Source organism: Aspergillus nidulans, chromosome III (genome assembly GCF_000011425.1).
Source record: "Aspergillus nidulans FGSC A4 chromosome III".
Lineage (NCBI taxonomy): Eukaryota > Fungi > Ascomycota > Eurotiomycetes > Eurotiales > Aspergillaceae > Aspergillus > Aspergillus nidulans.
The window spans coordinates 2,412,706-2,439,656 of record NC_066259.1 but is presented as its reverse complement, the minus strand read 5'-3'; the positions used below and the strand labels follow the sequence as shown (position 1 = coordinate 2,439,656).

Genomic DNA, 26,951 nt, shown 5'->3' with positions numbered 1-26,951 from the left:
CTTGATATAATAAACTTCTTTGTTCTGTATATGATATAATCATAGCTGCTGGCTTCATTTCACCTTGTCTACCTCGCTTAAAATATACCGCTCAAACCTCGGTGGCGAGAAAAGGTAAAAGTTTCAAGCAGGAACCGAAACACTTTAAAGCAACCACACTACACAATGTCTCTCCGATTTCCACTCAGGCCCTGGGCCCTACGAATGCTCAACTCAGAAGTCGCCAGCTTCCCCTTATCAAACCCAACATCTCGCATGTTTCGCCGCCCAATATCACTCGCGCCCGCGCAGAGACAGCTTTTCAGCATCCGGAAACAATTACCATCGCTGAGAACACTCCAGCAATTTCAATTGCAAAGTACAGCATCCCGAGGTCAAATCCGCCGCACCTTTCGTACTTACCGCCCCCGATTTAACAACAATAAATCGGTTGGACCTGGATACACATACCAAGCCCCCAACGCGACGCCATCGCTCTCGCAACGCCTTAAGACTCTCTCTCGCGAATATGGATGGTCTGCGCTCTGGATCTATCTCTTCCTCTCGGCGCTTGATTTCCCGTTCTGCTTTGCGGCGGTGAAACTACTTGGCGCGGATAAGATTGGGCATTATGAGCATGTTATCGTTGAGAGCGTCAAGGGTGCTGTGAATAAGGTTTGGCCGGGAGCTTTTAAGGAGTCAGAGGAGCAGAGCGAGGACGAGGATTTCGGCGCTCAGGCTGGGGGAAAGAAGAAGGGACCGGTTGAGGAAGCCAGTATGTTCCCTCGCTCCCATATCTATCAATTATTTTTTTTTCTAAAGGTCGATAATGCCAGGTTTATGGACGCAGCTTGCTCTAGCGTACGCCATTCACAAGAGCTTCATCTTTGTGCGCGTGCCGCTGACAGCGGCTATCACGCCGAAAGTCGTGAAGCAGCTCAGAAAATGGGGCTGGGATGTGGTCAAGGGCAAGCCAAAGGCCAAGTAGTGGCAATGACGGCGGCAAATTAGCTCTTTGAATGACTTCCTTGGCCGACTTCCTGCGGCATATAGTACACCATATCCAATTTTTTTTATTCGTTGCATAGCGTTGTGCAGCTAGATACTGAGCGCATCCTCATATATTACATTCATTGTACATTAGTTGAATCTAGTCCTCCACTCTCGCTTTTTGTCACCTGTATCCGCCAAATGGGGGTTCATGATGTAGAAAAGTTATGGTGATGAGAGTAGAAAGGACTTGACCACGCATGCCTCTCGACAGGTAAACCAACACGCAAAATGAGACACATGCTGCTGATGGAAATGCGAAAAGCAATGATGCAGCAAGCCTCCGATAACAGAAGAAAGAAAGACGCCAACCATTTGGCTCATAAGGGCCGTTTCCTGGATATAATAAAAAAAAAAAGCAGATCCAAGCCAGAATAGAGATTATAGGATATGAGTAGGTAAATAGACGTATGAAGACGTTGCATCACATGTCAATCATGTCATTGAACCTCAGTATGCCATTGGCTTTCATCAAGCCATTTACACCTTCGGGCATGCGGTATGCCAGTTCAGCCACGCCCATAGAGCCTGCAGCTGACAAAGCTTGAGTTTCCGGTTGTTCGGCTTCGTCGGAGGTGTCGGCTACAAGTACAAGGCCAAGTTCCTTGATAGTTGCTACCAGAGCTGGCACAACATTCTAGAGCAGCCTCCATTAGTATCTGTGGCGGTCAAGAATTAACGGAAGTTTGTGTAAGCATACCAAAAGACTAGAACGGCATATCAGGCCCATAAAATTGTTGCTCTGTGCTACGCGGGCCGATTCCTTTATGGACATTGATGCTCGACCGCTGCTGTCAACGTCTGGGTGAGTGCCGGCATTGCGGGCCAAGTCACGAATCTGGCCAAGGTCATTGCAAAGGAGAACGGGGTCTGATTATTAGTGATTGGTGAGAGGTTTACGGGGACTGGCTGCTTACAGTTTGGCTGTTTCCAATTCAGAGCAACGCATATGTTGGCGTTATAAGATGTGAAAACGACAGAACGCATGAATTCTGGATTCTTATCCCGTGCGACGCGTGCATGGTCAAAAACAACCGTCAATATGGCGTCAGCGAACGTATTGACATCTGTCATAGACGTCATCTTCAATGCTTGCTCCTCAGCAGCTGATGGATAGAGAACAGAGATATTGACATTTACGTCAACTGGGAGATTCTCGAAGACCTCACGCAATGATAAGAATGACGCCGCGAGCACTCGATGGGTCAGGGCCAGATCATCGGCAGCATGAGCCTGCAAGAATTGGAGTAATTCTGGTCGGTTCACATTCTTCTCACCGCCAACAGCTTGGAATTCAGAGAAGGTGAGATGGCAGATGGGTATATCGATGCCATAGTGTTTCACCATGTACTGTGGGTGCACTACTGGGACTTTGTCTCTTGTGAGCTGTACAAAAAGCTGGACATGATCTCCCGACAAGCTCGACCCAGTGACTAAGCCGCTGTGGTCAGATTCGCCAGTGCTTGTGGCCTTCCAGTAAGTTGCGAAATGCGTGATTTCAAGAGGATCTCCGTGGTACGGCTTGATGACTTGGAACCAGAAACGAAGCTGTCCAATGGCACGTAACCGGGGGTCGAAAAGGGGTAAACAACATGAGCCAGCGCTGGACTCCTCCGCCCCGAACACTGTCGGGAGGGCAACTGTTTTTGCGATCACCTTGGAGCCAAAAGTAGGGAAAATCTCAAAGTCAACGGTGAATGTTTGCAAGGTGTCGACATGAAAGGAGATCATCCGGGCGTCTTCCTGAATGGGAAGCATCACAGTTCGCGGTATTAGTTCGGATAACTTCGAAGATATGGTCAATCGAGCAGCAGGGTAGCGCCCAGCTTGATCAAACGAAATGGAGCTACCGGGGTCGAATAATATTTGTACGAAAACCTTCTTGTCGAGGAAATTATGCCCATAGCGTCGCAACGGGATGATTGGCGGAGGGAGAGATAGATCCGGAATCCCATCTACCGTCTCCATGTCTTGTGCTTCTGCCGGAGTATGCTCTTGCCAGGCAATAGTGGAACTCGGCTCATGGAGCCTTAAGCCGTTCAAGATATCTAATGGCCGCTGCGATGGCTGTGACTCTGTATGATGAGACCAGAGCAGCAGCATGCATTCCAAATGACCCTCCCACGCAGCGTAATACACCGCCGCTAGACCCTTCTCGTCCTTGACATCTGCATCCACGCCCAGCTCCAGAAGTGTCCGCAGGCAGTTTACGCAGCCTTCGCTAGCTGCGTGAAAAAGTGGAGTCCACTGGTACAACTTGTCTCTCTGATTGAGATCAGCACCATGCCGTTTGAGCAGCAATAGAATGTCAGGGGATTGTGATGCGCGCGCCACCATGTGCTGAGGGTAGAGGCCTTCCGCATCGGGGAGTAACCGAGCCTGTCGTTCTAAGAGCATCTTGACTATTGGAAGCGATCCATGCTGGCATGCCAGGTTGAGCGGAATATGGTCCGATTCAGACACCGGGTCGATGCGAGCATTATTGCGGAGAAGCTGCTCCGCGCAGTCAAGCTGGTTCTTGACAATGCTATGTATCAGAGGCGTGAAGTTGTCATGATCCATAATGTCAACAGTGCTAGGATCTGTTGCCAACAGTTGTTGTACCATGCCCACACGGCCATGGATACAAGCATAATGTAGTGGGATTCTTCCGTAAACATCGGTCCTAGATACCTGCACACCCGCCTCGAGGCCAGCTTTAAGAACGAACTCGCGGCCAGATATGGCCGCCTCATGTAAACAGTTCCGCTCGTTAATATCATCCTCGGCGAAAATATCTACTAAACCAGTTTCGAGGAGGACAGCGAGGACATCGTCGGAATATTCACTGATCGCGGCTAGAAACGTGCGTGTGGCACGCTCTCGCGAATCACCCGATTTCTGTAGTTTGTCTGCCCATTCGCGTAATGCATACAGATTCCCTGAATTGGCAGATTGTAGAACTTGAAGGTCAAGGTCTTCTTCCTCGGACCCAAAACCTTGAAAGGTGGTCGTGCGGTCGGTCGGTCGGGTCGTGTCGAATTGAATATTCTCTCCTTCCGCCCAAGCTTCAAGCTCTATACGAGCGGTGGTCGCCCGATCAGAAAGATCGCGCAATACATCCCGATTGAAACATGGTTGTACTTCAACGGCACGGTGGAGATATAATTCCTTCATGCGAGACTATTATAGATGTATGGTAAGCTGATTGGACGCGGAAGTTGGACGGCGAGGAATATAGACCTTCGATGTTTTATCCCACTAGATTACTCCGTTAGCGGAATCGACTCTCAAAGATCGTAACATATCCTTTCGACAAACCTTTTTGAGGATCTTGGACATGGCCGTCTCATTGATTTCGACGAATTGCTGCATGTTACACCGATGCATAAGAAAGACTTCATTCAGTCAGCATACGAACTCACCTGTAGTTTATTCAGGTCGCCATCGAATTGCTGAAAGCCTTCAAGGAGAGCGACAAGATTCGCCGGGGCTTTAGGTTTAGTCACCGTCCGTGACTGGGCGACTCGCTTCTTATCGACCAAGGTTTTTAGCCGTTGGGAGAACTGTCGCCTAATGTCAGGTTTCTGTGCAGCGGTCCTGGACAGTGGGACAGACCTCGGCCTCCTTTTGCAAATAAAAAGTGTTGACTTTCTCAATTTCACGTTCCTGGTACGAAACTTAGAAAAGCCCCGAGCCACAGACACCTTTCACACCACGCCTTACCAGTCGGAAAAAAAAGACCTCCTTGTTCGCACGGAGTGCAGCCTGTGCTTCGGAAGCATTTTGAGAGATGGGCACAGAGCTCTGAGCGGGGATGGTCGGCGTTGCACTCAATTGCTTGATAAGCTGGTTTGTCCGACGTCAGCACCTGCGGTATACACGATCTCAGGATCCACTGCTGTTGACCTTCTTTAATGCCTTATAATTCACGAAGCTGGCGGCGTACTCCGGCAGATCAAGCTGTCTGCGCTGAATTTGTTTGCCGAACTTCCTACAAGCCATCAATCAGTTTCTGGTAAGAGCGAGGCCTGTTTTATATCATAGCCGGATCTCACGCATCTCTCAAAAGAGGGAAACGTACATGTTGACAAATACGCCCCAAAGGTTGGGGACCCTTCACCAACCCTTTGAGCGAAAAGGCGAAAGCTTTGTCGCCCGGGTTATGACGAGATGCACGGGTACAGCCAAGCCCCGGAGCGTCAATTGCAGGTTCAGGAAGAAAATTCTGCTAAAATGGGAAGGGAAAAAAAAAGAAATAGAAGAAAAGGAGGAGAGGAAATTGGAAGGTCAGCCAGGACCAAACTACCCCTCAGGGAAGTGAATTAACTGAGGGGAGGCAACAGAGCAGATGAGCGCGCTGGGGTGGGGCAGACACAGATATGTCGTAGATAGAGCTGCCAGCAGGCTAATGAGAAAGTCGTTCAGTTGCCCTGGAGTGTGGAGTCAGGCTAGGATGGTCGGATAATAAGGGCACCCAGCAGCTCCTAACCTTCTACAGAGTATACTCCTCTGTAGCACTGGTACTTAAGCACCTAATGAGGGTACTGGTTTGTACCGGAAAGTACTTGGAGATCAGGACCTTCGCGCAAGTGCAATAACCCAGAGCTTCCCAAGCTTCCCCGTTTGTGATAGTTTGTTTTACAAGAAAGGTGGGTATAAATGCATGTTATACTCGTTGGGATCGATGCGGCGCGGGGCGATATATGATCTGCTCTGACCTCGCCGGATTAGAGGAGTCACTTAGGTGAGGTACTGTTTTTTCTTTGCGCGTCAGCGGACATTTCATAGTCGACAAAGGCCGGCTCACGGCGGGAGCCATGGATCACACCCCTCAACGACATACCTATATGGAAAGCGACTAGGAGATCAACGACAAGTAGATTTGACACGAGCGTAGAGAGGGTTAGACACAGTCGCTGAGAGTAATGTGTTCATGTCAAAAGATGGAAGGGCGAGCTGAAGGTGGAGAGCTCTGGGGGAGCTGGTTCCCGCCCAATCAACGCTGCAAACAAACCCACGTTTCCTGCCCCACGGTCACGCTAAAGCTGCAAGCCCTGGAGAACAACCCAACCAAAGCCGCGTCAATCACAACGTGCACTGCTCGAACAAGCCTAACGTATTACTGAATGCTTGGCTTATCATCTTTCTCAGGTTAAGCATGCACTTGGTACTACACAGGTGCGATTCGACTCAATTCGGATGATGTCACTGGCCGGGATCCCTACACAAGAGCAGTATTTATTAGCTCCGCAAGATCTTCGAAAGGTGGTTAAGGTCGCCTGAGATTGATGCTAACGGTTACAAGCCCTGATCTTCTTGTAGCCTCATCTAGAAGCCCGACCACTGATAGGCTGTCCGGTCTTCGCGCTCCTTACATGACTCCACAGGCAGCAATGTGATTACAGAGACGCCGTATCATTAAACCTATCGAATGCTACGAAGTCTGCTTCTTGGTTTCGCTATGAGTTTGAGTTTATCATTATGGATCCCTAGCTAAGTATAGAGCTTTACACACTCCTTGCCTTCTCTGAGAGGAGCAAATGCCCACCAAGAAAAAAAAAAAAGCAGGACATCCAGACAAAGAAAGATGGAGAGTAGGTGAAGTAGAATGTCTGTTCAGGTATAGAAGAGATATTGAAGACAAACCAGAACTAAAGAGGTCCCTCACATGATAAGGAGCAGTCGTAAATGTACACCAAAAAAGAAGACAAGACCAAGATAGCGAGGGAACAAATAGGGGAAAGATAATCGGCGAAGATGGCAGTGAAATTGGTATCACAAAATAGAAAGCGAAAAAAAAAAAAAAAAAAAAGAACTCGGCGAGTTCCGTGTAGATGAATGAATAATCGACTCTGGCCTGTTGATAACAGTAATATGAAGGCTTAGGGCTCAGTGCTGCGCTAAAACCCCTCACAACTCCATTAGTGGCAACCGTGCTGGGCGAACAAGAGTTGATATATGATCCTTTAGTAAGAGTAAGTATATATAAGAAAGAAAAAATGGTCAATCCATTTTCTCCTAGAAATTTTGCGCGATCCCAGCGTTTCCTTGTCGGGGAAATACAGATGGATTTTGAATCTGTGTGTTCCGGCGAGCTTGAACATCCCGAATCACTGGTTGGGCGCCATATGGATCGTTATACCCTCCATATTGCTGTTGTACATCGGCATAATCATAGTATGGGCCGCCAGGATGGTTGGCGGACATATTACTTTCTTCTGAGATATCCGAGTGATTACCCGCAGAATACGCAGAAGAGGCATTAGATGGGCCTCGATTGATATCAGTATGGCGCTGATTGGACGTAGCTGCAGTGACAGGAGCAGCGCCCAAAATCCCGTAGGGTTCGGTCTCGCCAAGCGGACCATGCCCTTCGTATTGGATGGTGCCATCGCTGGGAGTAGCAGTGTGATGGTAACCTGGTTGACTGCTGGCTTCAGACATTGCTAGACCAACACCAGCACTGCTTGAAATGTTTGTCGAAGCTTTGCGGCCGGCTGAAGTTGTCCCCCACCCACGGTAACCAGCATTATCATCCGCAGAGCCACCTATTACTGCGGGTAGGGTTGGATCACCGTTTGGGTTAAACCCGTACTCCTCAACTTCTTTTCTGCGTTCCTCTTCCGCCACCTTCTTTGCTTTGTGTCTTCTCCAGAGCCACAGGCCTACCAGGACAAGAATAGCGACAGAGACAACAGGGACAACCACCGCGACAGCAATAGTGCCACCTGCCGAGAGTCCAGAGTCGCTGCCGCCTGTCTCCGTTGCTGAAGCAGCAGATGAGGAATCGATGGTTGAAGATGCGTCTCCACTGCCCGTAGTCGTGGGTCCGGTCGGTGTGCCAGTTATGGTGATAGTGGTTGTGGTTGTTCCAGTGGTGATCTCTGTTGTGGTGGCTGTTGGCTCAACAGTATCGGATGAAGTTGGCTCGGTTGTTGTGCTTGTGGTTTCAGTAGTAGTGGTGGTTGGGTCATCAGTAGTAGTGGTAGTAGTACTACTACTAGTAGTACTGGTAGGGGCAGAAGAAGTCTCGGAGGATGTAGACGTCACTGTAGGCTCTGTAGTTTCTGAGGTGCTTGTTGAGGTAGGTGACTCTGTAGTTGAAGTTGAGGTTTCAGCTGTAGAAGACGGCTCGGATTCGGTGGACGTAGATGTAGACGTCTGGGAAGTCTCAGTTGAATCGGTATCGGAGGTCGTAGTCGGTGAAGGTTCTGTATCAACCGTGGTGCTCGGCGCTGGGTTGGGAACGCTCTGACTCATGGTGGATGAACGCAAGGGCAACTCCCGTTGCCCAATACGTTTTTATAATCTCCGCTGTCCTGAGGTGAATTACACTATCAAAAGTACAACTCCAGATCCTAGACCTCGAATCGTACTATATCTCAGACTGAAACGTAGCGTGGGCAATTGAGTGATTGTCCGGAAAACAGCCACGAAGCAGATATCCAAAACCAAGACAGTTCCCGAGAACCTAGCTAGGGCTGCAAGGCTCTCATCAGCCTTCGACAGCTTATGGAGAAAAATTGCAATAGATAACGATGACCGAAAGATTTTTTTTCGGACGGTATGATACGCAAAGGTCGACAATTGCTGTCGCGGGCCGAGCGAGACGAAGTGCTGATGTCGAAGGCAATTTGCTGACGGGACGGCCAGGGGCGAAATTGACAGAATCTCGTTCCGAGCACGCCAAGTTGAAATGGTTCGAGCCTCACGTAGACGTGATTAGTCTCATTATAAACAACAAAGACTTCAAATAACGGTTGGGAGGAGGGACGAAAGAAGGAATCGGGACCGAAGAGGCAAATGAACGAAGGAAGAGACTGAGAGGCTGAGAAGAGGAATGAGTGAGATTGAGATTGAACTTGAGCGGGTGGAAGGAGAGTGGAGATGCGAGTCGTCTCCAAGAAAAAAACGGCAGTCCCAAACCTGTAATAATAATAACAGAGTAATACTCTTGTATGATAGTGGGCCCAGGCACCGCTTCCGTACATTTATTCTTAGCAACAGCGCGCCATTCGTTGCTGCAACGCTTCGTATTACCCAACTTGCTATTCCTGTGATTAGTAGCAGCCGCAAGAATTAAACCAACCATGCAGCAGGTTAAAGTTGGGCAGTTCACTTTCAAACAGTGCTGCATAGCTTTACGATTATAAAAGACTGCGTTCTGCCTGGAAATCTCCGTCGCGCCCGCTGGAAGCAAGCAGCCGAGCTCTGTGTCTTAGTGCGCGGTCGGAAATCAGGGCACGGTTTTCCAGTGTTCACAGCAACACTGCATTACGCCAACGGAAAAATCACTTCGTACAATCATCCTTGATATCCATTATGTCGCTGGTTGCAGACTTACAGTGTTGAACGTCCCGTAGCTTTTAATAAAATGACAGCATTCTATGGAGCAATGAGACCTCGGTTCACAAACCGCAAGCAGGCGATGCCCTACCGGATCGGGGTGGCCCCCTTTTGGAATTTCGCATAAGCTTCGTCTATTGCTTGTCATTGAAATACATGACTATCGTGCCGTGTTAACACCATATAACCAATGTTGGATCATCGAGAAGAACCCTCTCGACTTGGAAGACCGTCATGAGAGTGCCAGGTGAGCCCACATTGCAAAGCAGAGAAGATAACAGGGCGGAAAAGAATCAAAGTTCATGAAACCGCGGTTCAGAGCGTTCTAGAGCGTGGAAACCACACTCATCCACGAGCCTGATACCATGAGAGATGTCCCAAGAGGACGTCCGAAATCGTACCAAAATAAACCCACCGCTTTCCATTAGATCCATGGATCCGGGCTTAGCCTGTCCCTGGTGGAAGTCCCAGCACAGAGTACCCTTTCGTTCACCAGAAACCAAGTGTCTCATATAAATTGTTGCCGCCAGAGGTCGCCCATCACTGTTAAAGGTAATAGAAGATTGATTGTGGTACAGAGGCGCCGATTCCTTCAAATGAAAAAGCCAAAACAAAATCAAAGCAAAAAAAAACAAAAAAAAAAGCCCGAAGGAACCAGGATTGGACAAATATGTGTTTCTCGCACCAGAAATAGCAGTAGTGTGCGGTTTAAATCTGACTCCTGACAGAAAAGATACAGCGGCGAAATATAACAGCAAACTCCAGCCTCTTGTATGCTATGTACACGATGGGCATGTTTCGCCCAAATCAAATCTCACGAGAGGACCAACAGCAGATTGAACTCAAGAACTCAGTAGTACAAATCATAACATGGTAGTTGAACTCCAGAACGGAGACAAGAAATCGTTACAAGGTTTCAACGTCTATTGCCGCATATCCCATTTAGGACGAAGGTTTGATATCAAATCATCCTTGGTACCAACAGTTTCTGGGGGCAGTCGGCTGACATGGTACGCACCATTGCGGATGTTCTGCAAATGGGTTGCTGAGACCCCGGTTCGCGTACTGCGGATGCTACCCGCATCACTTGCAGTGTCTTGGGTCTTGAAACGAGGAGGAGGAGCAAAATCCAGATTGCCGAAAGCGCCTGACTTCCGTAGTGCGTGTCTACCAACCGTTAGTTTAAACACAATTGAAAGACAGCGGTGAACTTACGGGCTGGGCATAGGTGCTAAATCGTCGAACACCGACACAAGGGGAGTGTGAGCTCGGACCGTAGGGCTGTAGGGCCGTACTCCTCCAAGAGGGGTCTCCGGGCGCCCGTCTCTTTGGTCTCTGAAGCTTGAACCAGGAGCGAAGTCGATAGCCGTCATGATGGAATCATCCTTCAAGAGATGAGGGGAAGGAAGTACGTTAAGGGGAGCTGGTGGGGGAGCCGGGCGACGCGGAGCTCTGGGGCCAGGAAATCGGTTTGAAGCTGAAGAGAATGCACGCGGACCGGGAGGCTGAAATCTGTCGCTATATCCACCGATCGAGCCCGACGCCATATGGTGGGCTGCGCCCTGGAACCGAGGAGGAGCGCGTGGAGGGGGAGTCATAGCGCGACGAGTCATTGGTTCAGCATATGGTGCTGGTACTGCATCATAGTATTCTCCGGTAACTGGATCATAGACATAGTCGTCATCATGTGGGTAGTAATCAGCGCCATAGTCTCCGTAGTAAGTCTCTCGTTGTCCTGCCTTGCTCTCGTCGAAGTATTCCTTGTAGAATGATCGAATACGATTAGCACGCTGCTCAGGGTTATCAGACGGATCCTCTGGCGGCAAGGGGCGTAGTCCCATTGTCAGACGGCGGGTATCACGGCGAGGGTCGAGATTCAGGTTAGATGATTGCGATGGCTCCTCGGGCATTGCAGGCTTAGGCACTTGATCGGGACTTTCCTCATGCGGAGTGGAGCCAATGCCTGCCGTCTGGACATTCACAGCCGGAACAGCTGGACCGGATGTCCTCTGATCTCCGTAGTCACTATCGACATCGCTCGAAGGGAGAGAAATCCTTGGCATCGCAATTGGCTTGTCATGTGAAGGGTTGTGATCGGGTCCAGCATGAGTAGCAGGCGTATCCTGTAACGGCAAGTCGAACTGATGTTCAGGAGGGCAATTCAAGGGAGACGATATGCGTCTGGGAACGTTTGCTTCTCTGCCAGTCTCCGTCGTAGATTCGTTAATTGATGTCAAGCCTGATACATGGACGGGACTGGGACTCCTGGGCAAGCTTAATTCAAAGCCGGCGTCCTGCACTTGAGGTTGAGCCCGCCCAGCTGTTGGCTCAGGGGGGTTGTAAAGAGGCGGAGACGAGCGCGAGATTCTCTGAGCATTACCCAATAACCCTTGATTCATTTCATCCCCAAATGCTCCTCTCCGTGTTGAACCTGCAACGCTTGCAGCATCGTCATGAACTCTTCTCTGCGACCGGATAGACTGAGCGTCAGTTGAGAAATATGTGTGTGCGTGTCGGTACTTGTCATCATCTGCCAAGATTGTTCGGGGTAATGAATTCAGCGAGTCCTTCGAGCCGCGTATGCTAGGCGGTAGCATATAAGGACTAGGTCCTATGTCCAGAGAGATACCCTTCATGTGATGAGATCCTTTTTCTTGCATCCCAGATCTACCGCCGCTCGGGGCCAGATCCATTCCAAAGTCAAGAGACTTGTGCTTATCATTGGCGTCCTCATTGCGGAGTTTCTTCACATTTCGTCGATGTAAAAAAATTAAAACTATGATCGCACAGACAATGGGAATGCTAGTTCACATTAGCGACGCCCGATGAAAGACAATAGAACATACACTGCTCCTAGCACTACAGGTAGTGTTGTATTGCTCGCGGTACTTGTGTTCTTCTCGCATCGGGCCGAGTTGTCTCCAGGCGAGCACGTTTCCACTCGACCAGAATCCGTCGTGGGCATTGGTTCTCTTTTTACTAGGGTCGGAGCTTCGGGCATGAGTAGGTACGGCGGTCGGTTGCGCGGCATGAGTGCTGGCTCGACAGGTGCAAACCGGGCTCCCAAATACTTGCCATGGCGATGTTGGTGCTGTTGATGCCGGTGCATGGTCGCCTAGCTTCTGATTGCACGACTTTCGAACTCAAGCATTCAAGTGATTGATGTCAACGGATGTGGAATTTGAACCCCGATTCATTAATCTGAACGTCCGTGTAAACTGGATTTGGGCGAGTCTTGCTGTGCCATGCAAAAGCTGTTCAAGAACAAAATGCAGGGTTGACCAGATAAGCTGGAGGCAGAGAATAAGATCGACGCGTGCTAGTTTCGACAGTTGGGTAAGGAGTGTACGGACGAGGTCCAAAGCGAGTGGCGGCCAGCGGCCAGGTGCGATGAAAAGAATGGCTGGATATCGCTACCGCGATATCCGAGACGTCCAGGAAAGAGCGACTGGGTAAAGAAGGAAGCGGATGAGAGATAGAAGAAAGAGAAAGGACGGGCAGGAGAGGGAAGAGGAGGCAAGAGGGCAGGGCCCCATTGGGGGGCTAGCCTGGTATACTAGTACGAGTTGCGACTCGGTAGCGGTCTAGAAGGGGGGCCCCGTTTGTGTGAAGGAGATTAATTATGCCTGCTACTTGTTGATGGCCGACGCTTGTGGGGGCCGCAGATTGTGTCTTCCTCCTGTATCAGAGCTAGGTAAGGACCATGTACTCCTGCGTATCTCTTGTCTCTCTTTGCCAGTTTCGATATATGTGTTGATTGGCTTATTTAGACGGCAGTCAGGGTTCAGGCTCCCCAGCGCTTTCTCTGGAAGGGAGGCTTAGAGCCTTTGTTCAGACTTCGGCTTCTTAAACTGTTGCCCCTGAGCCGGCAACCGGACAATAATAACATTGGGCCCACCTTCCCTTTGGGTGGGCAGCTATCTTGAAGCGCTTGTAAACACATGACTGAAAGTACAAGGTGATAGTTTTAAAAGCGTAATCTATACGTCCCAAAGATACCCACGAGGCTGTAGCATTTTTCTTCTCTACAATTCGACTCCTTCATGCAGTCCATTTTAATTGAGAATGATGCAAGGCGCCAGAATCCCAGACTGGGTCCCGTCCCCTGACGGCTGAGCTCCGAAAAGCGTCTAGCGCCAGGTACCAAGCCAATAACAGGGAGATCTACTAGTACGGCTGTACGGTATTATTCTTCCATTTCTGGTCTTGACTATGAATTCATTTTCTACCTATTTACATAGTATTACAGTATCAAGAATTTGACAAGGGGGGTATATCGCTAGTCAAAAGGATATGGCTCAGTCCAGGAGTGAAAATATGAGCAGCTGGATAAAATTGTCGCGTGCGGCGTCTTGGTTGTTAGTATTATTTATTTCGATGCAATCCAATCAAACCTGAGACACTGGCGCCCCGCTTCTTGTTGGTCAAGAAGACTTGTGCCAAGTTCTTGGCTTCCATCTACTCGAGTACATTCTAGATAAAGCCACTGCAAGCGGCGTTTCTTGTGGCGAGAAGTTGTTATGGCTTCTCTATCATTTTTATCTAATCAGAAACACTCTCTTAACCTGAGGACACCATAATAACCACAAACCTGCTGAGTATGCACAACCCTAAGACGTTAATTGTGCTACTGGTCCCAAGCGTGTGAATTCCAAGATGTGCTACGGTATCTCGCTCCGTAACGAGGTAGCAGTCGTTCCGAAGACAAAATGTGGCTAGTGTCATCTCCTAGGACCATGCCGATGCAACGGCACGGAGTAGCGGCACACAATAGTTGGGCATCTGTGATTATATATATTCGCGGGGCGATACTCGTAGATAAGCCACCCTACCTCACCTCAATATCAGTAAATGACATCAGACATCTCGTCAACCTCCAGAAAAGCAGCTAATTGATGATCAGGTTATGACCGCATCAAGTAGATATGAACCGAATCCGAAAAAAGGTTACTTGGTGGTCTAATACAGCCGATAGTGCCTCGCCAGCAGTGATTATCGCTCAGTGATATCGGCATTTGCTCTTAGACCGTTCCCAAAGACGTACTCCTGTGTACCCAGGTACATTTACTCGACAGCAGCACGAATCTAACCGAGAGCGGTTGACATAAGAACCCTGTAGTTCCTACTAGTAGACTCGGGCTCCATCTTCGATCTATGAAATGGTGCCCAAGTAGACGCTAAGTGGCCCTTTTGACCAGAAATTAGGAGATAGTCGAGGGCTAATTCCCTAAAGGCAAAGCTAAAACGTGAATTTTTTCTTTGGGCCCGGCAACATATCCGAAAAGCTGCCTACTAAGTAGTATGTATAACTAACCATTGAATAGCCATGAGCCGCTGTTTTTTTTTTTTGTTCATTTTATGCTATCCTACCGCTCTCTCGCTTGTTCTTAACTGATCTGCTGCGAGTTGATTTACGAGTTCATCTGTCATGCATACTACGGCGATGGGGGAAAATGATGACTCCTTCCCCAATGATCAGATTTCGGATAGTGACAGTCAAATTGATCGCACCGATTCATATTCATCCTCTGATACTTCATCGAGCGATGACGATGTCGAATGCATGTCGCGAATGCAGACCGCGCAGACTCAACCTGGGTATGGTCTAGAGCGCCATCCTACAGCGCTCAGTCGGATCGCAACACAGCGAAGTCAGCACAGCGCGACAGTTGGATCACTCAGGCCGCGACAATCCAGGAAGCCTTTGCCCGAGTTTGGAGCAGGAAAACCGTATCCGCCTCCGCTCCCAGACAAAGAGGAGTATGTGGTAGAGTTCGTTGGACCTGACGACCCTCTACACCCGCAGAACTGGCCTACTAAAAAGAAGTAAGTTATTCATCAATCCGTAGGTACTAAATGATTGACAGCATATTAGGTTCCTTGTCTCGGCATTGCTAGCATTCACGACATTTAATTCTACATTCACAAGTAGTATCTTTTCTTCCGCGAATTCTGTAGTGTCTGCAAAGTTCAATGTATCAACCGAGGTTGGCACTCTGGGCATGTCTTTATATGTTCTCGGCTTCGCATTTGGTCCTACCCTCTTCTCCCCGTTGTCAGAGCTGTTTGGCCGCCGATTGCCCATCCTTATCGGCATTTTTGGGTTCACGGTTTTCCAATTCGGCGTTGCTACGGCTGAGAATCTCCAAACCGTCATCATCTGCCGTTTTTTTGGAGGATTTTTTGGAGCGTGTCCTATCGCTGTAGTGGCAGCTGTGTTTTCCGACATCTATGACAATCGTCACCGTGGACTTGCAATCACGATATTTACCATGATGGTCTTTACGGGCCCGCTTTTTGCTCCGTTCATTGGGGGTTTTATCGTGGATAGTTACCTAGGCTGGCGATGGACAGAATATCTCGCGGGGATATTAGGAGCCACTGCATTCGTATTGGACTTGTTCTTCGTCCATGAGACATACCCTCCAATTGTCCTGATCAGAAAGGCCGAAGAGCTGCGCCGGAGAACCAAGAACTGGGGCATCCATGCGAAGCAAGAGGAAGTCGAGATTGACCTGGGCGAGTTGATTGCGAAGAATTTCAGCCGCCCCGTGCGAATCCTGTTCAGTGAGCCAGTCCTGCTCCTACTAAGCATCTACATGGCCTTTCTATACGGCTTGCTCTACCTTTTCATGACGGCATATCCTATAGTTTTCCAGCGAATCCACGGTTTCAACAAGGGTGTTGGTGGGCTACCTTACTTCGGCCTTATCCTGGGCGAGTTCCTTGGAGGGTTCTTCATCATTGCAATGCAACCCTGGTACAACAGAAAATTGAGCGCGAATGGCGATATCCCAATCCCTGAATGGAGATTGCCACCAGCCATCATTGGCAGCATGGCTTTCGCCGCTGGACTTTTCTGGTTCGGCTGGACTGGATATACCGGCAATACACATTGGATCGTTCCTACGGTATCAGGAATTCTCACCGGGTTCGGCTTACTATGCATCTTCCTTCAATGTCTCAACTATATCATTGATACCTATCTTGTTTTGTGAGTCCTTTCATGTTGCACCGTGACCATATGTCTAACGATATTCCAGCGCCGCATCTGCTTTAGCGGCAAACAGTATCCTCCGTTCCTTTGCTGGTGCAGGATTTCCCCTGTTCGCTCCTTATATGGTAAGGCAGACTCTCTCTGGCAAGGTACGGCGACGCTAACCTGTTAACTCTGTAGTTTAATGCCATTGGAGTCAACTGGACGGGAACTCTCCTCGGTTGCGTAGCTGCCGTCCTCATGCCCATTCCCCTTCTCTTCTATCTCTACGGCCATAGAATCCGTTCTAAGAGCAGGTTCGCCGCCGAATATACCACCGTCGCTAAGGCCAACACCACTGCTACCGAGAATTAGTTACCAAGAAGAAAAGGGACCAAAGGCCAGCTCTAGTATCGCCGCGAAACCCGGAATTTCCATAGAAACGTGAATTTTCCCGCATAAACATGTTCGACTATCCGATTAACTATACAATGGCGGTATTACAAAGTATACGGTGAGGCAGGATGAGGACTCCTTTTTTCATGTTTTTCTGTTTTCTATCGCATATTCTTTTTGCATAAGATGCGTCTTTGGACAGAGATACCCGACTGTTTTTGAATCGATATCAACTGCGAGCGCTGATTTCTGCAATTTTCGGCCTTTAATCAGGATTATCTATTGAACAGACATTTTAGATATGCGTCTTCAGCTATAAAATACTGCCTTTTTCCACTGCTGACGCCTAAGCAATATGACTTCACAGCTACTGCTCGATCTGGTTTAAAAATAACTGATCTCTGCATGGATTGTTCAAGCGATTTTGCACCAGGTACGATACATAATTGTTCGTCAAGAAAGCTGTTTATTCTTTTATCCTTACTTTATCATGTACCATTAAACCTGATATCCGTAGCGTCCACAATGCACTGTTTATGACAAAATGGAAAAGAGTGTAATAACACCAACGAGGCAAAACATGCACAAGAACCTCCCAAAGTACTTAAGACAAGCCCACGACGGACGGTGGATATACACCAACACGATTGGTTGTACAATAGAACAAACTATTTGGGTGGAAGGAAAAGAACCACCAGAAAGGAACTAGCTCAGTCTGCAAGCTAGCTCAAGATTGAGAACGAGGAAGGATTCTCGAAAGGAAATTCGGGGAAGGGAAAGGCGTTTAATTAAGTATTGTCGATAATGTCGTCCCAGATCTCGGATGAGTCATTAAACTTTTGTAGGTTGTACATTTAGACGTGTGGAAGGGTATAAAGCTGGTTGTATCGAGTAAAACGTGAAAATCCAAACGCCTCAGCTAATGCAGGAGGTCTCAAAGTTCGAGATATCATCATGCGAAGGAGTTTCGAAAATGCGACTGAATGGTGGATGTGATGGGTGCGTGTTTTCTTCTGAACCGTTTGCAACTCCTTCTGCCTTTCGAACCACTTCCTTCAACGCTCGGGTTACCACGCCGGCTCGGACAACAAGGTCACGGAGAGACTGCGTATCGAATGGAAGTTTCTTTGACCTTGGGAGGTGGGTGTCGATACTTGTGGGATTCTGGGTAAGGCGTTGCTGATAGATCAGATCAAGCACGGAGTTTGCTTTTGTGGAGAATACTGTCTGCTCCGGTCCCGGAGACGTTGTCGGACGGAGGCTAGAGTTTTCTGAAAGCGAGGCCCTCCATGAATCTCCACTAACGCGTTTCCAAGGGTCATTTATCTGGGAGGATTCGCCTTCAGACTCATCAAAGCTGAAAGTTAGTGATGATGGCGACCTGGGAGGGGATTCATTGTGGTCGTCATCGTCGAGGGTTGCTAGATCAACGATCCCTTCAGCTTCTTTCCAAAGTTCATTTGACGGACCCCGAACAATGTCCAGAAAGCTGGCTTGATGCCTCAAGCGTTTCAATTCTTCCACCAACAGAGTTAGCTCTTGAACCTGACCATATTGGCCGTGGAGACTGGCTTGACGTTCCATGATCGCTTGAGGTACTATCACGCTCCGACGACTAACATTCTTGTTTGGGTTGATGTTCTCACTCATCGCATTCTCGTCCTTGTCCTTGTCTTCGAACTCGAAGTCACTGTCCCAGTCTTCACTGACACCTTTACTACCCAAGCCCCAGGTCCCAAATTTTCCGGAAGATTGCCTTGACTCGTTTGGCATAGCGGGCTCCCTTGCAACAGGAACACTTTGGCTACGGTAATGAAGGGTACTGGGCGGTTTCCGTCCGGTTGCTCGACTGCCACGCATGCCTGGGCCATGCTTTCCGTGAACGGTGCGCGGGCGACCGTCAGGTCCGGACCCCTCACGATCAGGCCTTGGATGTTCGGACCAGTCGAATATGTTCATCTTGGGCAATGTTTCATGGGATTCTCCGGTCACTCCGCCTGACCCATGAATGTCTCGCTGATATTGGCCGCCGGAGGTAACCAAGGATAGAGCGCCAACGTGAGGCCTAACAGGGCGGATGGTTTTATCTCCGGGTAACGAGGCGACCATACTTTTTGAGTCATCATCGTCGCTCAAATCAGATGGGAAGGACACTTCGCTATCTGCTTCATGAGCATTCTTGATGATCTGTGTTGCCGGCGTGAAGGAGGTCACAATTGTTCTTCTTTCCTCTTCAGAACTAAGTGACTTTATTGGTGCAGAGAGGAGAACGCTAGATGGACTCATATCGTTCGAACCAGCGGATGGATCAATCGTGTTCCCAGGAGGAATTTTTCTGTCAAAGATGGTCTCGATTCGAGGTGATTGGAAACAAAAACTGTCGGTGGTAAAATGAGTACGTATTGAGTCGAAAGCAGTATCGCTCATAAAGTCAGTTTCGTCTTCCTCACCAGAAGTGAAGACCCGAGTATCATCGGAACCTATGACGGTTGATGCTGGGTCTGAAGCAGCGATAGAATGGCGCTTAGAGCGTGGACGAATCGAACTGTACAGTGAAGATAGGGCTGACCCGTCTGCCGAGGCGCTCTGTCCGATATCCCGGTATTCTTTGCGGTACGACGAGAGAATCCGCGACTGCGGCCCCATAATCCCTGACGTGTACAAAGATGAAAGCCCACCGTTTGCGGGATTGGTTGACGGTCGCCTGAAGACATTTGGGTCGGTAATGTTACGCCTTTCGGGTGCCCGTGGTGAGACCCAGATAGCTCCTTCCACATTTGATTGTTCAGGTAAAGGGGTCGATGCTGCCCTTCTTTTCGGGCCCGTAAATGAGCCATTGCGTAACACCCTGATATCTAATGGCCCTGCAGATTCTCCAGGTGACTTTGGACGCACCTCCTCAGAGGGCGATTGACAAGCATTTGTTTCAGCTAGGTGTGTCTTTAGATCAAATGGCGCTTGTTCGAACGGATTGCGAAACTCAACAGGTTGAGTTGCAGGCCCTTCCGGTACAGCTTTCACCGCACCATCCTTTTTTATGATCGATGTTGCTAGGATAAGGGCCGGAGCAGCATCAGATTGTGGAAGGATTCGTCGCACTGCTGTCTCTGGAGGCTTTGTTGATGTTGAAAACCTACGATCCAGTCGCTCGGACGATGTGTCAGGTTTCGGTACCAAGTACGGTTGCCAGGGGTCGTTTTCCGATGTAGCATTGTGGCAAGGAGGCTCTGCAAGAGGACCTAGCGCCAAACTGGGTTCGAAACTCAAGCTATGGGTTGCCTTGTGACTGAAGGTCTCAGATCGCTGGTAACTTGTTACAGGTCTGCGTAGAGCGCTAGATGTTGGTGAAGAGATGGTGTGTGCGAAGAAAGGGCTCGCATTGGAATGCTGGGATTTTGGTCGTTTGACAAGTTTATTGGGTACCCTGCGTTGACTGGACGGACGTGGGAAAGCTGGACTGGCTGGTTCCGGAAACGATGGGGTGTCCGGACTCTGGAGTGAGAACCGCTTATCAGGTTGGAACGACAGTCGCCGAAGCCAGGAAGAGGACGGTCGTCGGACATGCGACGGACTCGGCAGATTTTCTTTTGTTTGTATCGGTGGGATGGTCAAGGTCTGACCACGCCGACGTAGTCTTATACCTGCAAATGATGTCTTCCTGGGTATATTTTCGCCTTCGACTTGGTCTTTGCGGGAAGCAGCATTCTCTCGAGTTTCTGGAAAGCTAGGGTTAACGGGAGATTGTGTTTCCGTTGTCGCAAATGTCCTCGAGAGTCCTGCATCGAATGAGGGGACTGTATCGGAATCTAGTAACGGAGCGCTTTGTGTATTTGCCGGCTCTTGGGGTGGTGTCCGTTCGACGCGACCGAGCGCAAAGCCGGTGGCAGCGATACCGACAGTGCTAATCGCACAGAGCTAGACGTGAAATCAGCGACCCAGCGACTTGAAATATGCACAGTAAAAATAGTGATTTGCGAGTTAAACCAGTGCAAAGCAGGCGAGAACTGAAACGGGCGGGGAGGGCGCAGCCCATTGAGGTTTTGAACACAGTTCTGAAGAATGCAAAGCAGGCAACTCACCGTTGATACATGTTCCATTCTCAGAGAAAGCTGAGAACAGTATCAGGTACCATGGAGCTTAGATTAGGGACATCGATAAAACGTGGAGGAGTTGACATCCCATCTGCATTGTCATGCACGAGGAAGCTCAGGTGGCTGGACACATCAGACAGTATCGCGGCCGATGAAACTGGAGACGATCGGCTTTCCAAACGAACAATAAAACAGGAATATTCAAATGAGATCGTTAAGAGCTGCAGAAATGACCGAGTGGCTTCTTTTGGGGTCGAGGGGTGTTGCGAAAGTGACGTGCTCTGGGATGGGGTTTGTAGTAGGTCGGAGCTTGGATAGGCGAAAGGAATGGAGAAAGATCGGAAACGAATGCCAGGTACTGTAGAAGGAATGAGAGGGGAGAGGTGACAATGACTCCAAGCAGGCCGGAAAGAGAGTCTCGGGGGTCTCTCAGACCCTTTTTCTGACCCTGGCGGCACGCAAGAAAGAGAGAAGGAAGAGAAGAAGAAAGCGACAGTTAAGGTGTCAGCTGGAGTCGAGGAAGCGGCAGAAGCATAGAAGAAGGAATCGATATCAAATCAACAAAGCCGCAGGGTGGAACTCTGGTCTGGCCTAGTACCGGGATGGTCAGTCTAAGAGTCTAAGAGTGATAGAGGAATGGAGCGCGCTAGGAGTGCCCACCCCCAGCCAAAGCACTCGATCTCGTTCTTCTCGGTGATGCTCTGCCGGTGTTTTGACGGCAGTCCAATTATTGGCAAACAAGGTGCTGTTGATTACTCTACTGTTACTATTCTATGGTTCAGGACTATCGACTTTTGACTACCGAGTAACTGTGGTGGCTTGGTGGTTTATTTTACGTGCAGACAGGGCGTGCGCTAAACTTCTGATAGAGCTCCCTCAATCAATATGTAAACAAATAAATACTCTAGGAGATATTCCGCGAGATCTCCATCCTTGCTGGGTTAGCAAAGATTGCTTAACTCAGGGCAGGGTGTGATTCCTCATTTCCCATGCATGGGCCGTTGAATGCGGGACTGGAACAGCAATAAGAAATTTCGAGTCTAGCGTGCACGATGTTGTTGCGGCGTATCGTTGATCAGAGGGATGGGAGAAAACAGGGATTGCCTTGCTGAACAAGTGCGAGGATGAAACCAGGGCGCCACAGGGAGTGTTCAGCTCACCTTTTCCTTCTCGACATCCCTTTCCGCCCATTGGCCCAGAACAGATTCTCGCCATGCGGGCACTGTCTGCTTGAGTTGAGTATTGGCTATAATTGACTCCTTGTCTATGGGCTACTGACGCCAATTGTGCAGGTAAACAATGAGTGTTTTCGATACTGCTCGTCTTGGAGCATACGAGGTTACAATGTACACGTTGTCCGAACTTGGCCCAGTACCGCAACACCAAATGGCTTTGCCCCCGTCACCGTGAATCGTGATTGAAATTATTATGGGGCATGGGCGGGATATTATTCCAAGGAGCGAAGGACTCTACCGAAGCCGGGCCAGATCTCCACTCCTCGATCTCACTTTCACCCGGCTGGCTGAACTTGTAGGCTGCTCCAGCCTCCAGCCTCCGGTCTCCAGTGACCAGCCGCAAAGAGAGATCTCGCGTGTGGACGATCGCATTTCAGGAACGGGTCCCTAGCGGCTGGATTATGTTTTGGCTCTCGATTACCGACCGGTTCATGGGACAAGGAACAACGGGAGGCTTCCAAGGGTTCCCAAGGGTTGGTGCCCCGGTAACGTTTCCTCAACAAATAAAACATATACTGCTTGCTTTCATATCGGCAGATTTGTTACTCGAGATCGAGCCATGTGCGTGCTCGGCCTGTGCCAACTATCAACTGCCGAAAGAACGGGCTACGCGCTGCGCGGGAAATCTGTGCGGTGCGACAAGAGCCCGGTGCCCAGCAAAATCACAATAATAACGTCGGAGAAAAATCGTGAGTATGTGGCAGCAATTCAAGACCTACTCCGTATTCATTATTCCGGCCGCGACATCGGTCTCCAGTGTTCAACCCACAGCAAACGTCATTATGACGTTAAGTGATCTTGGATACCAAATTGACCGTCTAGAGTTCTAACAACGGCTTCGGATAAAAATATGGAGTAGTTTTGTCCCGAGCGATAAATATTGGAAACAACGCCATCCTCGCTGTTTCCAGGTTGTGAGACAGAGCTGTAGATGGAGCACGAAATACTACGTACAGAAAATGGTGTGCTTTGTTCAGCTTAGTCTTGTCCTTCAGCAGGGGCCTTATACAGAGCTCTTCGCCAATCAACACATTGAGCGATCGCAACTTCTCGTCTCCTCGGCAAAGGTAACGCCAGCAAGTTGCACAGCCTCACAAGGCGTCCACACCCTGGACGGCCAAAGCTTCTACCTTTGGCTATTTCGGCGTGAAGCTGCTGGATCAGTTGCTGCTGTCATTGTCAAAACCTCTCTAGTCTACTTTGTACTTATAGTAGAGTTTCACTTCGGTGTTTCCAGACATCCTTACTGAGAGCCCTGATTCAGAGTGTGCTCTGAAATATTCTCGCTGGAGCTTTAGAGGTGCTCTTCTTGCCTTCATAGTCTGATTCTATAGGGTAGGAGACTGCGACATCGAATTGAAGAACTGAGACATGGGTGTTTGATACTTTCGCACTCTGCGATCGGGCGGCCGCTTTGGCGTTTGACATCAAACGACGAAACATGCAGAGACGTTCTCCGTCCTGGCTGGTCAATGCATGGCGCTTGCTACCCCTCGGTTTCATCACCTTGCTAACGAACACCACCGATTCGCCTGTGCATATATTCGGCAGCACTAAGCTAGGATGGCACGGTCTTTCTTGACGAATGGTCATTTTTGGTTGTCTAGGCACTCTCTGCGATGATGGAGGCATCAATGTAGTAGCCTATGAAGGATAGTCTCTGCTTTCGTATGGCACTGACCGTTTGGTACCCAAATGTAGCGCAGCTCTGCGGAATTTTTCTTGAGGTACCATATTCTCTAGCGTTGACGTGCGTACAGTGCGGTTGAGTTAGATCGGCGAAAGGATGACGTGTTACTGAGTTCGAGGCCCAACAGTACTACCTCGTATGTGCGACGGAAGGATGTATTATCACGTGAGATCTTTATATCATGTGACCCAAATGGGATCTACAATATTCGCTGGGAAAACGAGCAGTCAACTCTCGCAGAGATAGAAAATAGTTTTGTAGTGGCTATTGGCACAGCCATTATTAGTTAAAGTATTGTCTAATAGTGACATTCTTCCGCGTGTGTAGTTGTAGTTGTTGGCCCAGCATTTGTGCAGAATTGCCGGTGCTCCACATTTCCGCCACTTCAAAGTCTTGCAACACCAAATCGACTCAAAGAAGACTGTAACCGCCTACCTCAACACATGATATAGGAGCATTGAGAGGTGCTGAAAGATACGCATACCCTTGTCATTGCCGATCTAAGGTTTTTGAGTGCAAGTTTTGAACCGACATGGAGGCGGAACTGCAATCTCAGATTCCTGGCCTCGACCATGTGATCACTGAGTACTCCGTCGTAAGTGCAGGCTTACACGAATAATCGCCCGAGTTCAGACTAACACAACCACAGGGTTATTTGACTCACGCGTCAAGGGCCTATGTTGAAGATGCGAATGCTCCATCTCCGGTGGCAGAAGCCGCTGACATGGTCACGGAGCTGTTAGTTTCTGCCTCTGGGGACTTCTCCGCTCAAAATGAAGAGGCCATTCGCAATCTCGTAGAGAAGTTCATTTCTTCCCTTAGTGCTTCCGATGGCGTCGATGCGGAGCGCAGGCAAATGCCCTTTGCCGCCAAGAAGCTCGACCAGGCTATTAATGTTGGGTCTCAGCGAAACATGTCCTCTACTCTGGGTCTTGCTGGAGGAAATGTTGACCTCGAGTCTGTTGGTACGCGCAAGATGGAATCTCGCGTCGACCGCAAGAAGCTGGAGAAGGCGGAACGCAAGATCCGTGCCAAACAGGAAAAGAAGCAGATGAAAACGGTGCAATATGAAGCATCTCGTCTGCTTAACGAGCCCGATGCAACCATGTCGTACGAAGAGTTCTTCATGGCTGTCAATCCCCTTCAACTGGGCTCCGACTCCCAGGCAAAGAGCAAGGATATCAAACTCGAAGGCATTGATATCTCAGTTGGTGGCCACCGCATTCTTTCAGAAGCCTCCCTTACGCTGGCTTACGGCCGTCGATATGGTCTTGTTGGTCAGAACGGTATCGGTAAGAGTACTCTGCTCCGCGCTTTGAGTCGCAGAGAAGTAGCCATTCCAAGCCATATTTCGATTCTCCATGTTGAACAGGAGGTATGTTGTTTATTCGTATTATTCATGATAGTGCTAACAATCTAGATTACTGGTGATGACACTCCTGCCCTTCAAGCGGTGTTGGATGCGGATGTGTGGCGCAAGCGGCTACTTGCGGACCAAGAGGTCAGTTTTCACGGATCCTCAATGTTACAGCTAGTTGACTCTTGTAGAAAATCTCAAAACAACTCGCAGCCATTGAAGCGGAGCGATCTTCAATGGCAGATACGTCTACAGACGCAGCTAGGCTCGATCATGAGCGAGAGGGACTCGATATCACGCTGAACGATATCCATTCGAAGCTTGCAGAAATGGAGTCGGACAAGGCCGAATCCCGAGCAGCCAGCATTCTGGCTGGTCTGGGTTTCTCCCCTGAACGCCAACAGTATGCTACCAGGACATTCTCTGGTGGTTGGCGCATGCGTCTGGCTCTGGCTAGAGCTCTGTTTTGCGAGCCCGATTTGCTCCTTTTAGACGGTTGGTCAAAACGATACCTAACGACGACAACGGCTGATTGTCGCAGAACCTTCCAACATGTTGGATGTGCCGTCTATCACCTTTTTATCAAATTACCTCCAAGGATATCCAAGCACTGTTCTAGTTGTTTCTCACGACAGAGCGTTTTTGAATGAGGTTGCCACTGATATCGTCCATCAACACTCTGAACGATTAGACTATTACAAAGGAGCCAACTTCGGTAAGTATTGGACGTCATATTTTCTTTCTTATCACAAGACTAATTAAGCAGACTCCTTCTACGCAACCAAGGAGGAAAGGAAGAAACAGGCTAAACGCGAGTATGAGAAGCAAATGGCTGAACGTGCGCATCTGCAAGGTTTGTCATCTCCGCTCCTTACCGCTCCATCAGACCCCACTGACTAGAATAGCGTTCATTGATAAATTCCGTTACAATGCTGCCAAATCGTCCGAGGCCCAATCAAGAATCAAGAAGCTGGAGAGGATGCCCGTATTGACACCACCGGAAAGCGACTATGTTGTGCACTTCAAATTCCCCGAAGTAGAGAAGCTCTCTCCGCCAATTGTGCAGATGACCGAAGTTGCGTTCGGATACACGAAAGACAAGCTTCTGCTGAAGAATGTTGACCTTGATGTTCAACTCGACTCGCGTATCGGTATCGTTGGGCCGAACGGTGCTGGTAAAACCACGGTGCTCAAATTGCTCACTGGGCAGCTTGAACCTACTTCCGGTCTCATGTCACAGCATCCACGGTTGCGCATCGGCTACTTTGCGCAGCACCACGTCGACGCTCTGGATTTGACGACCAGTGCTGTGAGCTTCATGGCCAAAACATATCCTGGGAAAACAGATGAGGAGTACCGTCGGCACCTTGGAGCGTAAGTTCCTCCACCTATATGGAAGGCTAGTACTAACGGCTGCAGATTTGGTATCACCGGTATGACCGGCCTCCAGCGCATGGAGTTGCTCTCTGGAGGTCAAAAGTCTCGTGTTGCTTTCGCCTGCTTGTCATTAACAAATCCACACATCCTTGTTCTCGACGAGCCCTCTAACCATTTGGATATTGAAGGTATGGACGCACTGTCTGAGGCGCTGCAGAAGTTTGAAGGAGGTGTTGTGATGGTGTCTCACGATGTGACAATGTTGCGGAATGTCTGCACCAGTCTCTGGGTCTGCGACAAGGGAACAGTGCAGAAGTTCGACGGCACTGTTGACGCGTACAAGAAGAAGATTAGCGCACAAGCAGACGAGGCTGGCGTAGCAGCAGCTCATTAGATAGTTAACTCGTATGAAAACAAGTTAGATAAGATATTTCATGATGTGGTTGTCTACCAGCTTTTCTTGGGGACAATA

The 26,951-nt window shown here is 49.2% G+C and overlaps 7 protein-coding genes across 7 annotated transcripts, besides 1 other annotated feature; 3 read left to right on the top strand and 4 right to left on the bottom strand.

Annotated features, from left to right (window-relative positions):
• Positions 1–26,951: part of a sequence feature (contig 1.75 1..213493(-1)) that runs on past both edges of the window.
• On the top strand, positions 166–967 carry ANIA_04309 (uncharacterized protein; the record flags this gene model as incomplete). Its single annotated transcript, XM_656821.1, has 2 exons — positions 166–754; positions 816–967. The coding sequence occupies 2 exons, from the start codon at positions 166–168 to the stop codon at positions 965–967; spliced, it is 741 nt and encodes a 246-aa protein (XP_661913.1).
• Positions 1,454–4,793, bottom strand: phoC (putative cyclin dependent kinase inhibitor Pho81; the record flags this gene model as incomplete). The annotated part of the gene is made up of 6 exons (XM_656822.1): positions 1,454–1,666; positions 1,730–1,899; positions 1,947–4,191; positions 4,330–4,377; positions 4,434–4,635; positions 4,735–4,793. 6 exons carry the CDS (start codon positions 4,791–4,793, stop codon positions 1,454–1,456), a joined length of 2,937 nt encoding a protein of 978 aa, XP_661914.1.
• ANIA_04311 (uncharacterized protein) lies at positions 7,030–8,271 on the bottom strand (the record flags this gene model as incomplete). Its single annotated transcript, XM_656823.1, has 1 exon — positions 7,030–8,271. One exon carries the CDS (start codon positions 8,269–8,271, stop codon positions 7,030–7,032), a length of 1,242 nt encoding a protein of 413 aa, XP_661915.1.
• ANIA_04312 (uncharacterized protein) lies at positions 10,281–12,787 on the bottom strand (the record flags this gene model as incomplete). Its single annotated transcript, XM_656824.2, has 3 exons — positions 12,204–12,787; positions 10,573–12,159; positions 10,281–10,524 (listed from the first exon to the last, which is right to left on the bottom strand). The coding sequence occupies exons 1-3, from the start codon at positions 12,464–12,466 to the stop codon at positions 10,281–10,283; spliced, it is 2,094 nt and encodes a 697-aa protein (XP_661916.1). The 5' UTR covers positions 12,467–12,787.
• ANIA_04313 (MFS transporter) lies at positions 14,786–16,708 on the top strand (the record flags this gene model as incomplete). Its single annotated transcript, XM_656825.1, has 4 exons — positions 14,786–15,183; positions 15,290–16,351; positions 16,401–16,503; positions 16,535–16,708. The coding sequence occupies 4 exons, from the start codon at positions 14,786–14,788 to the stop codon at positions 16,706–16,708; spliced, it is 1,737 nt and encodes a 578-aa protein (XP_661917.1).
• Positions 17,645–20,819, bottom strand: ANIA_04314 (uncharacterized protein; the record flags this gene model as incomplete). The annotated part of the gene is made up of 2 exons (XM_656826.1): positions 17,645–20,630; positions 20,809–20,819. The coding sequence occupies 2 exons, from the start codon at positions 20,817–20,819 to the stop codon at positions 17,645–17,647; spliced, it is 2,997 nt and encodes a 998-aa protein (XP_661918.1).
• On the top strand, positions 24,171–26,949 carry ANIA_04315 (putative AAA family ATPase GCN20). The gene is made up of 8 exons (XM_656827.2): positions 24,171–24,340; positions 24,395–25,120; positions 25,166–25,246; positions 25,294–25,597; positions 25,644–25,817; positions 25,869–25,955; positions 26,008–26,476; positions 26,522–26,949. Exons 1-8 carry the CDS (start codon positions 24,278–24,280, stop codon positions 26,871–26,873), a joined length of 2,256 nt encoding a protein of 751 aa, XP_661919.1. The 5' UTR covers positions 24,171–24,277; the 3' UTR covers positions 26,874–26,949.

Coding starts and splice junctions, on each gene's coding strand:
- ANIA_04315 (XM_656827.2), top strand. CDS start 24,278: ATGGAGGCGGAACTGCAATCTCAGATTCCTGGCCTCGACCATGTGATC. Junction 25,121..25,165: donor TTCTCCATGTTGAACAGGAG/GTATGTTGTTTA, acceptor CTAACAATCTAG/ATTACTGGTGATGACACTCC. Junction 25,247..25,293: donor GGCTACTTGCGGACCAAGAG/GTCAGTTTTCAC, acceptor TGACTCTTGTAG/AAAATCTCAAAACAACTCGC.